The sequence below is a fragment of the Lissotriton vulgaris genome, chromosome 5 (genome assembly GCF_964263255.1).
Source record: "Lissotriton vulgaris chromosome 5, aLisVul1.2, whole genome shotgun sequence".
NCBI lineage: Eukaryota > Metazoa > Chordata > Amphibia > Caudata > Salamandridae > Lissotriton > Lissotriton vulgaris.
Window position 1 is genome coordinate 923989160 of NC_141693.1, and position 16142 is coordinate 924005301.

A 16142-nucleotide genomic window follows, 5' to 3' on the forward strand; every position below is an offset into this window, starting at 1 on the left:
CCCTCTTCATTTTTTATACGCATCAGCCCCGGGGAGGTGGTGGTCCCCGGGATTCGGAGGGGTCTGTGTGGCCCCCCCTATTCATTTTATTTTTAGCCCCAGTGAGGCGATGGTCCCCGGGTCTATGCGCCCGCCATAATTTTAATTTAATCCCCCATAGATGGTGGTCCCCGGGGCATAGAAATGCCCATGGAGGGGGGCCAGGTGTGCTCTCCTTCTTTAATTTAATTAAGTAGGCATGCCCCCGGGACCTGCCCACCCTGAGGCTTTATTGAAAACATGCGCAGGAGACTGTTATTTTTTTTTTGTTGCAAATTTGCAGATCCTCATGTGATTTTGGGCAGAATTAATAAAAATAATTTAAACCCTAGCTGGTTCTCTGTGGGACCGGAACACCACACCTGAGGGTTCAGGGTATTCCTACCCTGCCACCTTCTCTATATTTTTGACATTTTTATAGGACTCGGCTGAAGCGGAGTAGCAAGATGGCTGCCAACACTTCCTGGTTGATGTGTACTGGAGGCCAATTAGATTACAGCCTGGGGACTGGCGGATCCACACCGCTATGTACACAAATTTGGATTTTGGCAGCGCGTTAGTTCTCTATATCCTTACGCGTTTCGACATCAATTGTATATATATATATATCCAGGATACTACGTCTTGCTTCCTTCACTCAGGCTTCCTTCCCCCCCCCCCCCCCCGAACAAGGAGACGCAGACACGGACCATCTCGTGCAAATGTTTATTCAGCTCAAGTTAGCGCATGACGTTTCGGCTCTCAGCGAGCCTTGTACACTTGACAGTGTTACACATACTGCTCAGTCTATTTAAAGAGCCTATGATTGTTTCACATCACATCACGTGTCAGGGCTGAAAAAATGTGTGTAGAAAGGGAAGACATACTAGGGGAAATTATCAGACGCTTCCTATGATTCTCATTAAACCTTTCACTTCATATATCTACATATTTTTATCACAGTAAATTTCCGTAAAATACTCTTAATTCATTGTGCATTTGATCTGTTGAGGAAGTATTAATACCTTTTATAACAATTCATCATTAGTAAAATACCTCTTGTAAAATCCGATTAAAATACATGTATAATACAGATGAACAGGGTAACCAGGTTGCAGTACTAGACAATGTAGTAAAGTGCAAGTGCATTTTAGTTACTGTGCAAATTACGCAAAAACAGTACTGTTCAAAATTGTAGGGTCTTAACTTCCCAACAATTTTGTGCAAAATGCAAAAATGTGCAAATTAGCAAAATAGTGCAAAAATGCTATTTAAAACCAAGCATACCCTTTTGTTTTCTCATTGTATCTGTAATAAATAATTTTAAAATCATTATTTATCCATACGTTGTACAACTAAATCTCTGTGTTGTATACTGTAAGACTTCCCCTGCTGGCACCTTCATTTAGAATGTTAAGGTCCATATGGCGTCATATCTTCCCTCCTCACCTCCCCTATAGTGCTCAAACAAACAAATCAAAATAATATGTGCTTGGCAAATAGTATTTATAAATATCGACTATTGGGAAATTAGGATCCTCCAAGTCTAATTGACTATGTTATGCCCCTAAAGTGTGTTATAAAAATAAATCAAATAGTAGCGATTGCAACATTGTATTTCAGAGAATGCTACAAAGATATCATCAGATATTTCAATTCATTGCTGTCCGGGTGTATCAATTAATGGCAATCCAACAAACTTTCCCCCCTCTCCGGAATGAAGATAAAGGAGAGAATACATGAGTAAGATCATAAGTACATAGCTGTTAATTCCAATGCCAGTATATCCCCCTATATACAGATTATCATTTAGGGTTAGCAGGTATACATATCTACCGTTACATTTAGACCCATAGGTGCCTTGGTATCAAGCAACAAGATATACTGAGTCTCCAATCTTCTCAATTTTAATTCCCTCTCTCCACCTCTTCTGCAAGCCTTAATCGCATCTATCACAAAATATCTGAGTGATGAATTATCACCTTGATGATGATCACGATAGTGTCTAGCGACAGGGTAGGTATTGTCCCCATTGGCGATAGCTCTAAGGTGCTGCAGAATACGTTGGTGTACCGGCAGTTTTGTACTGCCTATATATTTCAATAAGCAGGGACATTGGAGAATGTAGATAGCATATTCTGTCTTGCAGGTTAAAACCTGCGATATAAGATGTTGCCTGTCACTGAATCCATCCTGGTATGTCTTGGTGTTAATACCATGCTGGCAAGCCTTGCAGGTTTTACACTTCTAAAAGCCTTTGTTGCTTTGCCACCAGGTTGTCTTTAGTATAGGTTCAGGGTCAGTGTCAACTATCTGGTCTTTAAGAGACGGTGCCCTGCTGTAGGTCAAAGATGCCCTGTTAGGGAGAGTTTACCTATAATAGGGTCACTTCTTACTACCGGCCAATATTTGTTGATCAATCTATAAATTTCTCGGTGTTGGTTGCTGAACCCCGTATTAATTCTAAACACACCTGAATCAGTTGCTGTATTATTGCTCATATTGGAGTCAGTGTTTATTCCCTGTTGTTTTTTTCTGGTCAATAGGGCTTCCCTGGTTACCATCATTGACCTATTTTTGGCCTGTTCAATTGTTTGTAGGGAGTAGCCTCTTTCAAGAAAACGCTCTGTGCTTTCTCGCTGGGCCCTCTCTAAATCTGTGGGATTACTGCCGATGCGTCTCATCCTCAGCATCTCCCCGTTGGGGATGCTGGTAACGAGATGCATCGGATGCGCACTTGCAGCATGCAATATGCTGTTCCCAGCTGTAGGTTTGCGATGAATTCTAGTTTCTAATTTTCCATCGATAATGTACAGCTCTGTATCTAGGAAAGTGACTGCATGCTGACTTAGGGTCGCTGTGAATCTGAGATTTAGGTTGTTTTGATTGATATTATCAATAAATACCCTTGCTTCTGTCTCACTGCCCCTCCATATCACCAGTAAATCGTCTATGAAACAATACCATGCTGTCACATGAGTTTCCAATGTTTCACTGTGGTCCCTCCTGAGGACCAGTTCCTCCCAAGCCCCCATGTGTAGGCAGGCAAAGCTCGGGGAGAAACTGGCCCCCATAGCAACCCCCTGTCGCTGATGGTACATGAGATTACTGAACATGAAAATATTGTTCGTCAGACAAAATTCCAACATGGTTAGTAGCATACAATTGTGTTCATTAAACATTGAATCTCGCTTCAATAAGTAATGTTTAACTGCCGCTAAACCTTGGTCATGAGCAATGCTTGTGTATAAGGACGTTACATCTAGCGCAATAAGCCAATCCAATCCCCAGGTTCCACCATCACATTCCTGATTTTCAACAAAAAGTCACTAGTATTTTGGACAAAAGAATCCAGCTTCCTAACATACCCCTGTAGGAAGTAGTCTATATATACCGAAGTGTGTTCTAAAAGACTTCCTCTTGCCAAGATAATTGGTCTACCCGGCGGATGTTTGGGGTCTTTATGTACTTTAGGTATAAAATACATTATTGGGGTGACCAGGTAATCCACTTTCAGGTATTTATATTCTGCATCTGTGATGAGTTTGTCTGCTTTCCATTTTAATAACTTTTGATGGAATTCCTTCTTCGTGGCTGCCATCACCTGGGCATTGATGCGCTTGTAGCAGCTCCTGTCATTTAACTGTGAGAAGGCTTCTTTTTCATACTCAGATTTGGTTAAAAGCACAACATTGCCGCCTTTATCACTTCCTCTTACCACAATGTCACGTTCCTTGGTTAATCTTTTTACAAGGGCATAATAGCGTTGTGATGTTTCATCATATTTCCTCTTGTTGCTCACCGTATTTCTGTGTAGTTCCTTTAGTTGTCCCACTACACACTCATGAAATATGTCTATTGCATCACGTGGGAGCACTGGGGTAAACGTCGATGGTTGTCTGAACAATGTTTCTGTGGTGACTCTATTGCCCATTTCATCGATGTCTCGTGCATTGTTTATTTCTTGCTGTACTTCGTCATATCCTACTCCCTTAGTCTCCCATAATTCAATTATTGTTTTAGTCCCTTGTGATGCCTCACTCATCATGTCCGTCTGTTCCATCTGAGGTTGTATTTTGTATTTTTGTTTGTTTTTTAGAGTGTACAGTTTTCGTAGTTTTAATCGTCTTACTGCCTTGTAGATGTCACATCTCGTGGCAGTGTAATTAAAGTTGCAGCGAGGGGCAAACATTAATCCTAGACTCAATATTTCCTCCTCCTTGATTGACAGCTTAAATTCTGTCAAATTGATCACAGTTCGACTTGTACCGTTATTTAGTTTTATTGGGGGGCAGCTCCCTGTCCCCTCCCTCTTCTTTTTCTTTGATAATTTCCTCTGGGTCGCCCTGAACCTTTGGCGCCGCCTGTAGTTTGCCCTCCGTTTGTTTGACTTTGTGGATTTCGGGGTCGCAGAGTTTTGAGCCGCTCCTGAAATAAAAAAACTATTTCTTGGCCCGGGGATGGTTTAGGTATTCCCTCCGCCTGCGCCCTGCTGTGGCGTTCCGCGTCTGGCTCAGAGTCAATATCGGTACTAAAATTGGAGTCAGTCGAATCTGTTCCTATATTCTTCGGACGAGTACTTTTCTGCTTGGATTGGGTTTGGTTTTCTCCTCGTCGTAGTGAATCATATTTTCGTGAGAAACTAAAGATCTGACCCAACTCATAGTCACTACGATCACGCTGGAATTTGTAAGTCTTCCTTTCAATTATTTTAGTTTCCTCTTTTTTAAGTCTGTCATTCATCGCCTTCATGAGTTTAGCTTTTTCATCTTCATCACCCATGCCTGCTAGTTGCTCATGTATTTCTCCAATCTCCAATAATAATTTGGCCCGATCTATATCCGCATACTTTATAAGGATTTGAACTTGGCGGCGTGAGGCATCTAAATTGCACTCGGCCCATTCCTTCATGAGCTCCGGGTTGGGGTCCTCATATGTTGGGGCCGTTAAGATACGCAAACCGCGAGGTATGCGGTTAACTTCTATGTATCTTTGTAGAGACTTGGACTCCCACCATTTTGATTGTTCATTGCGGGATTTCTTTTCCAAAGTTTTAAATAATTCCCTCAAAGCTGCATTGCCGCTACTACTGGCTTCATTGTCAAGTCTCCCCCGAATGTTAGTAGGGAGGAGTAGACTATCGGAGAACACAGTAGATGCTAGTGTCTCCCTGTCCCGAACACTGTCTGCCGCCATACTTGTAATGCTGATAATTACTTGAAAGGCACTCTATGCTTGTTGTCTTAATTTTGAAACAATGCACCGAGTGCCAACTCCAAAGCACATAACTCTTCTCCCAACACAGTCTGAAGTCGTGCTTACTTATATATATATATATATATTCCAACAAAGTTTGCTCGCGAAGTGAGGACACCCACCCCACGATCATTTTCACCCTTTATTGTTCAAACCAGCAGCAGCATGCTAGAATGGGCCATTGCAAGCAAATTCTTTACGCCTTTCGCCATACGCGTTTCAAAAATTTACCATGTTCACTGGCTAGGCATGCTGGTGAGAGTGGAAGCAGCACGTAAAGTTCATTCAGGTGTTCATTTAAAGCCATAGTGGACGGAAACTTGCTTTGCATCCTGGTTCTTGTAGTGCAGGTAAGTGTTGTTTTCCTTTAGTAGGGGCCGCTTTTTCTTCTCCTCCATTCGTATTTTCCATCGAGTTGCTGCAAAGGACACAATCTGCCTGTTGCTTGTCTTGCGCTGAATTGAACAGGTTCGTGGTTCCCAGGCGGATTGTGTCCGTTTGCAGCAACCCGCTGGAAAATACGAATGGAGGAGAAGAAAAAGCGCCCCCTACTAAAGGAAAACGACACTTACCTGCACTGGGCAGATACGTGCATGCCTTGATGGATTCGGTAAAGCAATTATCAGCTAAGCTTCCGGAGGAAGATAGAAAGAACTTTAATGAAGTTGTCACTGACACTCAGGCTGCAGCCCGCGAGGTTATTCAAAGTGGCATGGACACGGCGGACTCTGTGGCTAGGATAATGGGTTCTTCAGTGGCCACCAGAAGATCCGCTTGGCTAAAATCTTCTGAGTTTTCAGCTGACGTTCAGGCTACACTTATGGATTTGCCTTTTGACGGCTCTGGCCTCTTTGGAAAGAAAGCGGATGTGGCATTGGAGAGGTTCAAAGACAGCCAGGCGACGGCTAGATCTTTGGGCCCGCAAACAAGAGGCTCTACCACCAGGACATACAGAGGCTTTGGGAGGTCCACTTTTCGTCCCTATAAACAAAGCCAGCAACAACAACAACAACAGAACCCTTTGTATAAATCATACAGAGGTAGACAAAGGGGTCGTGCCCGTGGTCGTCAAGCCTCCTCCTCCTCCACTTCCTCCTCTAATACCCACCCCCCACCTACATCAGCAAAGCAGCCCTAGATCCACCATTCGGGATCATGCGGGTCCAGTAGGGGGTCAGCTTACTCATTTACTACGGGTTTGGGAATCGGTTACATCAGATCTTTGGGTTCTCAATCTCGTAGAAAATGGGTATGCACTTCCTTTTCAGGAGTTCCCTCCCAATTACCCTCCTTGCCAAGGTTATAAATTTCGGAGGACCACCTGCTTCTCCTGCAGGAAGAAGTCCTTGCACTGTTCAGAAAGGGTGCGATAGAGGTGGTTCCAAAGCAGGAGAGGGGTCAGGGGTGCTACTCCCGGTATTTCCTGATTCCCAAAAAGGATGGCAGACTTTGTCCAATCCTGGATCTCAGGATCTTGAACTTGTATCTGAAGCAAGGTCGCGGGGACGGAGCCGTCACAGCTCCGGGAGTCGGCACCACTCCTCCGGGTCCAAGTCGTCAGGTAAGAAGCATAAGAAGTTGAAGAGACATCATCGCTCTTCTGACTCCCCCCCGACGCTCGCGCGATGCGGCCGGGGGTTCGGGTGACACCGCCCACGCCGCTCCTCGGGAGTCGCGGGCGCCGCGTCTGGCCCCATACCCCCCGGTCCCTGGGCTGAACGCGACGCCGGAGGTGATTGAGCGTTTCCTCATGGCCATGAGGTCCCTTTCTCCTCCGACGTGTTCCGTGGTGCCTTCGGGCCCAGCGAACCCGTATGGGGGCCCTAATGGGTCGGGGGCTTTGACCCCGACGCCGTCGGGTGCTTCGGCCCGACGCCTTCGGGCCTGGCGCCGCAGGGCCCCACGATCCCGACACCGCCGGTGCCCTCGGGGCGCCGCTGGACCTTCCTCGGGCGATGGATCGTCGCTGGTGGACCTTACGACCCCCCCGGCGTCGGTCCGTGTGGTGTCCCCTCCGGCGCCGTCCTCGGGCGGCGCCGTCCCCGATGCCTCCTTTCATTCAGTTCCGACGTGGGGACGACGCCTATCGGCGCCGATCCCGACGCCTTGACGGACGTTCTTTTGGGCACTTGGTCCAGGCCCGCTAAGGGTTCACCTGTAGATAGGAACGTGGCCAGACGCCACTGCCCGGCTCCGGGCGACCCATGTTTCCTGTCCTCCCACCCCACCCCCGAGAGTCCTTAAGCCGCAGTCATGCTCCATGGAGCCTCTGCTGCCGTTTAATGAGGCCTTGACGGACGTTCTTTTGGGCACTTGGTCCGAGCACTTTCAGTTTACCGTGCTCCCCTTCGGCCTTACCAGCTCCCCACGGGTGTTCACGAAGGTGATGGCGGTGGTCGCAGCTCATCTGCGCAGGTTAGGGGTGTCAGTCTTCCCCTACCCAGACGACTGGTTGTTGAAGGCGGGCTCGCCCCAGGCAGTCGTCAGCCACCTCCAGACTACGGCGGATCTCCTGCACCAGCTGGGATTTTCCATCAATGTGCCGAAGTCACACCTGTGCCCCTCTCAGAAGCTCCTCTTCATCTGAGCGGTTCTCGACTCGGCGCAGTTTCGGGTTTACCCGCCCGAACAGCGGGTTCGGGATATACAGGCTCTGATTCCGATCTTCGGGCCGTTATCCCGAGTTTCGGTCAGGTTGACGCTGCGGCTTCTGGGGCTGATGGCCTCTTGCATCCTTCTGGTGCATCACGCACGGTGGCGGATGCAGGCTCTGCAGTGGGACCTGAAGTTTCAGGGGGCCCAGCACCGGGGCAACCTGTCCGACCATGTCCTGATCTCGGAGGGCACTGCGAGACAGCTGCAGTGGTGGCTCACGGACCGCGATTGGGTCAACGGCAGATCCCTCTCCCTTCCCCAACCGGAGCACGTGGTTGTGACAGACGCGTCCCTCCAGGGCTGGGGAGGCCACTTGGGAGAGGCGGAGATCAGAGGACTCTGGTCTCCGGCGGAGTCCCGGCTCCATATCAATCTGTTGGAGCTGCGGGCGATTCCTCTGGCACTGAAGGCGTTCCTCCCGTCTGTCCGAGGGAGTGCAGTGCAGGTGTTCACGGACAACACCACCGCCATGTGGTACTGCAACAAACAGGGCGGAGTGGGGTCGTGGACCCTCTGCCAGGAGGCTCTGCGTCTCTGGCAATGGCTGGAACATCAGGGCGTGACTCTGGTGGTTCAACACCTGGCAGGTTCTCTGAACGCCGAGGCGGACGAACTCAGCCGTCGGTGCTCGATGGATCACGAATGGCGTCTGAACTCGGACGTGGCGCAAGGCCTCTTTCTGCACTGGGCAGAGCCGTGATTAGATCTATTCGCCACCGAAGAGAACGTGCAATGTCATCAGTTCTGCGCGTTGGAATTTCCAAGGCGGCACTCGCTCGGAGACACTTTTCGTCGCGAGTGGAGCTGCGGTCTGTTGTACGCCTTTCAGCCTATACCACTTCTGCCCAGAGTGCTGAATAAGATCAAGCACGACCGGGCACAAGTCATCCTTGTAGCTCCGGACTAGGCACGAAGGTACTGGTATCCCGAGCTACTCAGTATGTCAGTCGATCCCCCGGTTCGTCTGCCTCTTCAGGAGGACCTTCTGTCGCAGCAGCAGGGGACGGTCCTCCACCCGAACCTGTCCAGTCTCCACCTCCATGCTTGGAGATTGAGCGGCGACAGTTGAGGCCATTTGACTTGCCTCCTGAAGTTTGCAACATCATTCTGGCAGCCAGGCGTCCCTCCACAAAGTCGGTATACGCCTGCAGGTTGAACAGATTTGTGGCATGGTGCACAGCAAAGGCTGTGGATTCCCTCAATGCCCCTCTCTCTGATGCTCTCCTCTTTCCTCTCTCTCTTGCCCAGCAGGGCTCTGCTCTGGGCACTGTCAGGGGCTATCTTTCGGCTCTTTCAGCCTTTCTGAGGCTGCCTGACCAACCTTCTTTGTTCAAGTCCCCTATCGTTAATCGATTCCTGAAGGGCATCCTCCTGTTCCCTTCGTGATGCCTCAGTGGGACTTGAACCTGGTTCTCACATTTCTGATGTGCGCTCCCTTTGAGCCACTTCACAACTGTCCTCTTCGCCTTCTTTCTTTGAAGACTGCCTTCCTGGTACCATCACCTCTGCCAGGAGAGTGAGTGAGCGCCAGGCTCTGTCTTGTAAGCCTCCTTTCCTTTCAGTCCATCCGGACAAGGTTGTATTACGGACAAGGCCCTCCTTCCTTCCCAAGGTAGTCACGGCCTTCCACATTGGGCAATCCATCACGTTGCCCACCTTCTTTCCGCCTCCGCACCCCTCGAGAGAGGAGGAGAGGCTCCACCGTCTGGACCCAAAACGTGCGCTCTCATTTTATCTGAACCGCACACAACACTTCCGGGTGGATGATCAACTCTTTGTTGGGTACGCGGGCGCTAAGAAAGGGAAAGCGGTGCACAAGCGGACCATCTCCCGGTGGATTATCTTGTGCATCCAGGCGTGTTACTCCTTGGCTAAGAAGGAACCCCCTGTTGGGCTGAGGGCTCATTCCACTCGAGCCTCGGCCACTACAACTGCCTTGGGCCGAGGTGTGCCCTTGCAGGACATTTGCCAGGCAGCTACGTGGGCCTCGCTGCACACGTTTGCAAGACACTATTGCCTGGACAGTCAAGTCCGGAGGGACGGCTACTTGGCCGTTCCGTCCTCCAGGACTTTCTGGAGTGATTATTGGTTCGCAGACCCACCACCACGGGGATGGTATTGCTAGGGTATCTATTCTAAGGTAAGGAATCTATCACTAACGTGTCTCTTTAGATGCACAAGTTACTACTTGTGTAACGATATATCTGTAAGAGACATTAGTTAGTGATAGATTCCTTACCGACCCACCCATCCTCCCCGTTCTGCGAACCGATATCTAGGGTTAAGGTCATCCCCTTTCAGGGCCCTAGTTTCTTGGCACCAGTGTTGGTTTTTGTCATGGCTCTGCGCTTCTGGCGTGGAAAAGCTGTGGCTAAGAACTGACGTCAGCACGCGGAGGCGGCGTCTAAGTACTCCGACGACGTCATCACGGCGCCCACGACGCCGACGACGGACGCGGAGCCGCAGACGACGCCTACCGACACGCAAGGGTACTGCTACGCAAAAATTTCCGGATCCAGTCTGACGCCTGGGGATATTCTAAGGTAAGGAATCTATCACTAACTAATGTCTCTTACAGATATATCGTTACACAAGTAGTAACTTGTGCACAGGTGCAGTACTGGACACTACTGTATGTTGTGCATTCCCTCCTCCTCAAAGGATTCACGACATACTGGAAATGATTACTTTATTCTTCAATGGAGTGGTTGTTCCAGTCCTGAAGGTCCTTCTTCTGCTCGGTCTGATGGCTTCTTGCATTCTGTTGGTCAACCATGCACACTGGCATATGAGGGCAGTCCAGTGGTGCCTCCACAGGCAGTGGTATCAGCACAACGGAGATCTCAGGGAGTCAGTGAGGATCTCCAGAGAAACTGCAGCAGATTTGACTTGGTGGGGCGTGGAAGGCAATCCGTCTCAGGGAAAGCCTTTTCAACTGCCTCCATCGGTGGCCACAGTGATAACGGATGCATCCACTCTAGGGTGGGGTGCTCATCTGGGGGATCTGGAGGTCAAAGGGCTTTGGTCTCCAGAGGAAAGGTTGCTTCACATCAACCTTTTAGACTTGCGGGCGATATGTCTGGCGCTCAAGGCCTTCCTCCCTTCCCTTCGCGGTCAGTCGGTTCAAGTCCTGACGGACAACACAACCGCATGTGGTATGTCAACAAGCAGGGAGGAGTAGGGTCGCAGTGTCTCTGCAAAGAGGCTCTGCGTCTCTGGTCCTGGGTTCAGGACCACCAGATATGTCTGATGGCAAATCATCTGGCCGGAGTTCTGAACGCACGTGCAGACATTCTCAGTCGGCAGTTCTCTGCCGACCACAAGTGGAGGCTCCATCCGGAGGTTGTTCACGACATCTTTCAGATGTGGTGGTCTCCTCTGGTGGACTTGTTCGCCACTCGCGAGAATGCTCACTGCCTGTCATTCTGCAGTCTCCAGTATCCGATGCAAGGAGCTTTGGGGGACACGTTTCAGTTGAGTTGGGGAAATCAACTCCTTTATGCGTTTCCTCCCATACCCTTGATTCCTCGGGTTCTGAGGAAGATTCGCCAGGACCGGGCCCAAGTCATATTGGTCGCCCCGGATTGGCCAAGAAGGGTGTGGTACACGGACCTACTCCACCTCTCCTCTCACCCACCGCTCTGTCTCCCTTTCAGGGTAGATCTCCTCTCTCAGATGGAGGGGCAGGTTCTACACCCCCACCTCCAGACATTACACCTTCATGCCTGGAGATTAAACGGGGCAACCTGAATTCGTTTTCTCTCCCTCACGATGTGGTGGATGTCATTCTTTCAGCCAGGCGTGATTCCACCAAGTCCATCTATTCGCATAGGTGGTCTAAATTTGTTGTTTAGTGTAGGGAGAAGGCTATTGATCCTTTGAGGGCTCATTTGTCCGATATTTTGCAGTTTGCTCTGTCTTTGGCGCAGCAAGGATTTGCTGTTGCCACAGTCAAAGGTTACCTTTCGGCGTTGTCGACATTACTCTGTTTGCCGGATCAGCCGTCTCTATTTAAATCTCCAGTGGTTTTTAGGTTTCTGAAGGGCCTCACTAATAAGTTCTCTCCTTCTTGTCTTAACATTCTTGATGGGTTCTCCCTTCGAACCCTTACACAAGTGTCCCATGAGGCTTTTGTCTTTTAAGACGGTTTCCTAGTTGCGATCACCTCGGCAAGTGAGCTTCAAGCTCTTAGTTTTAAGCCCCCATTCCTGACCATTCATGCTGATTGAATGGTTCTTAGGACCAGGGCTGCTTTTCTGCCTAAGGTGGTCACTCCCTTCCATCTAGGACAGTCCATTACCCTTCCTCCCTTCTATCCCCTCCTCACCCTTCCAAGGAGGAAGAGAGACTGCACCGTCGGGACCCTAAGAGGGCGGTGTCCTTGAATATGTGTTTCAAGGGTTACATTACACTGAAAGGAGGTCTGTCACTCTGTCACAAGGATGGTGTCATCAGTAATGTCATGAGTGATGTCACTGACCATGTCATGAGTGATGTAATATGTGACGTTATCAGCAGTGCATTGCAGGCGCGCAAGTTATAGTGAGTCCAACTAACTATAACGTGGGAATTGCAATGGTTTTATGTCAATAAAATGTCCAGCTAACTGTAGCTGGTGTGAAACCTATGGTTTTTTCTGTGAGTGTATATATATATATATATATATATATATATATATATATATATATATATACAAAGAAAATCCAAGTATTGACTTTCTCCACCAGATCGAGAGTTGCGTCGTCCCAGTAGGACTCCTTGGATTGAGTCCCTCACACTTCCTTGCATAAACGACCACGCCAGGTGAGATTTTCACGATTTCTTTATTGCCGCTGCCAAACGCGTTTCGACTACACAGTAGTCTTGATCACTGGTATATATATATTTGTTTTTTTTACACAACTAAAAGAAATAAAATGAAATGAGTCAGGAATATAACAGTTGACATTATTATGATACTCGGGGATTCACCCCTGGATGTAACATCACAGTAACAAATCGATCAAAAAACACGATCAAATAGTCACTGTTAAAATTGTAAACTGACTTGCATATATCAAAAATGGTAATATGTACACAGGAATGTTTGTTGTTCTTAATGAATTTCTAACTGTGCACTTTAAGCACTTTATTTAAAATTGCCATTACAAGTCACTGACAATGAATGTGAAATTGCACACTATAAGATGGCCGCCGCCTTTTTAATGCATAAACCGTCTTTTATGTTGATGAATTAATTCAGGCTGGGTGGTCTCTAAAATGGCAATTAGGCACTAACACGAACTGACACTGACGAAGCTTCTATAGCGAAACGCGTCTTTCTGGGGTGAGGGGGGTTGCAAATAAAAATACTAATAACACCGGATTACCTGCGTGCTTGCCGTTTCTTCCGACGACACAAAGTTGGAATGTGTGGTAATATATATATATATATATATATATATATATATATATATATATATATATATACACACAATTTCACAACCAAAAGTCCCCTTACGTTTATTGCATAGTTGTTGATGTTTCTCTTGTGAAGAGTGGTGGGTGATTAGAGACTTAGGGGCCGATTACGATGGCGGGCAGACACAGTCCGCCCGCCACTGTAGCGGAATGCAGGACCATCTGCAAGGGGTGCAGTGGTACTCCACCTACAATCAGGATGCCACCGCCACCGTGGTGGTGGCATCCCCTATTCCCAGCATTGTGGCGGGCTGTGCTGTGCACCACCCGCCACAACGCTGGGAATGCACAATGTGCATTGGCATGCACAAGGTGACAGGCACCGCACTGTGCCTGCCGCTTTGTCCATGCCAATGCAGGGGGTACCATAGGTAACCCCCATGTGCACCCCAACACCCTGGGGGCCCACTACGAGCCCCCAACAGCAAGGACCGCGAGTCTTTCCAATGCCGGAAAAGCGGCGGACGGTCTTTACCTCCGCCGCAGATCTCCCACCATTCATAATATCGCGGGGGGGTCTTTTCTTTCTGGATGGCGGGCGGATCGCCCCTGCCGGGCCAGCAGTGACCACCGCCGGCGGGGCGATCCGCCGCCATCGTAATCGGCCCCATAGATTCAGGGACTAGACAGAAGGGGCTTGTTATGTGGTGGTAGCAAAAAACAGAAAGAGCCAGGCTGATATAAAATCCTTGAAGGGTTTACTGTAGTGATTTTTCTTTGTGCCAATTCAGTGAGAAATGCCCTGTCTGATTTTTAGTTCAATGTCCTGGTTTCTTCAAATGTACTTTGATTATGTTAAATGTATTACAAATTCCAAGTAGCTAAATGCCAATGTTCTTAATTTATAAGGGTATAAATTATTTACATTTATTGGTACCATTATTTTTTACAGACTCCGGCAGCCCAGCCCACACGATGAAGGAGGTTTTAGAAAAATATCCTAAGATTACACAATCCTGGAATGGTTTCATGGGCTTTCAACATGTCCCAAGGTTGGTATAATCTATGGAACATAGGCTTGTGTTTTTGTTTACATTATCCTTCAACCAAGTGAGCTTTGAGCACAACTTTTTGATTGACGCTGAAAGTGTCTCTAAAACAAAATCAATCATTGCAAAAGTGTCATTCCTCTTTTTTTCTGATGATAATTTCTAACCTCAGATTCATCACCTTTAGAATATCCTTCAGGTGGCAGACTGGATCTGTTTTTTCTGTGCCTTCCCACGTGGTTCTGGAGCTCTGCTCCCAAATTTTTGGCCTTCTGATGGCTTCTTACACAAAATTCAGTGTGCTTGGAAATTATGTCCCCTCCTAAAGGGCAGGCTTCAAACCATGCCTTGATTCTAGGAAACTAATATTAGTCACGACCCACACAAAGTGTCTCTCTTGTCTTTGGACTCGAAACACCATTAAAAGTAGTGCAACAAGTGTGCGCTCATGTACACAATGGTGATCCTGAACCGAGCAGCAAAGCTATATGCCGCAAAACACACAAGTAGTCACAGGTATCATATAAGACCTCTTCCTGCTGTCGAGGTCATTTGCAAAAGTGGTCTTGTTCGTGTTCAACATCACCTAGTAAATCAAAGTCCGAACGAAAACACCAAAAAGCAAAACAGGACACAACATTATCTCACCACTCTTTATATAAAGAGGAAGAGAAGGCACAATGCTTTACATTGGCAGTGCATTTAATTCCATCTCCAGTTGAAGTACCGGGTTTTTAAGAACCCAGCGGTGCCAGGGAGTACACCCAAAGACTTCGAGTCCTTCCTGTTTCAGACTACAGAAACACAGAGTCTTCTTGAAGTCAAAGATCGTATTTATTGGCTGCAGCCAGTAACAGGTATCCTAGAAGTACAACAGCATGTATGTTCTCAAGAGACTGCTCGAAAAAACAAAGCCAGCCTTCTCTTTTTATACAAAATAATAAGCTTCAGGCAAACATTCCTTATTTTACAGTTGACCATACACATATTTTCACTACAAAGAAAAAGCAGAGTCATGATGACAAGCCCACGTTTCAGTTTGTCCAGTCCATAATAAATTACCCGGCAAGGCCCAGAACTTCCATCAGATATGGGCGGACCCCCAATAAAAACGGGCAACTCCTCCTCGTAAAGCAGGTCATAAAGAAGAAACGGGGACAGGTGTGAGTAAGGTTGGGCATGGTTCGTGTGCGATGAACGGTTTATGGCATGTTGTGCCTTGATACTAATCTCATTCGGCCACTGGGATGGGAACTGCCCAAACAGGTTTGGCTCCGGGCAGTGGAGTCAGCTTGCCCAGGTCACAGAGGAGTCAACAAAGGTGTATGTGTCCTTCAGGTCGAATTCAGCCTTAGTCATTCGGCTATATGAGGGCAATCACAAAATTGATGCTGCTCACAAAATGGAACCCGAGGGTTCAGGACGAAAACTTCGATTTCGGGGTGATTTTGTCACTCGAACATGACGAAAATGTTTATGCATAGTATTTAAGTCATTAACGGTCTGCTAGTACCAAAAGCATCATGATTCGACGATGTTTTATGACACAAGTCCAGTGGTTACGTACCACAGACATCGGAGTCCAGAATTTTCAGTACCACAGACCCTCCTTGTGCCCTTACATAGGCAATAACCTATACTCACGCTAATCTGAGGCCAGGTCTGTATTCATAAAGTCATTGAGATGTTGCTGTAGCATCATTCTATTACTTAGTTCGTCTCTTGATACAGGTTTCCTTACACATGATGTAGCGCAGAGGCCAC

At 47.8% G+C, this 16142-nt stretch overlaps 1 protein-coding gene across 1 annotated transcript in view; it reads left to right on the forward strand.

The window, feature by feature from the left end:
* CFAP46 (cilia and flagella associated protein 46) overlaps positions 1 to 16142 on the forward strand; it is a 1558477-nt gene that overhangs the window by 1321564 nt on the left and 220771 nt on the right. Inside the window, exon 56 of the mRNA XM_086922533.1 lies at positions 14282 to 14381. Coding sequence (XP_086778659.1) covers positions 14282 to 14381 — 100 coding nt within the window. The remainder of the gene's footprint in view (positions 1 to 14281; positions 14382 to 16142) is intronic.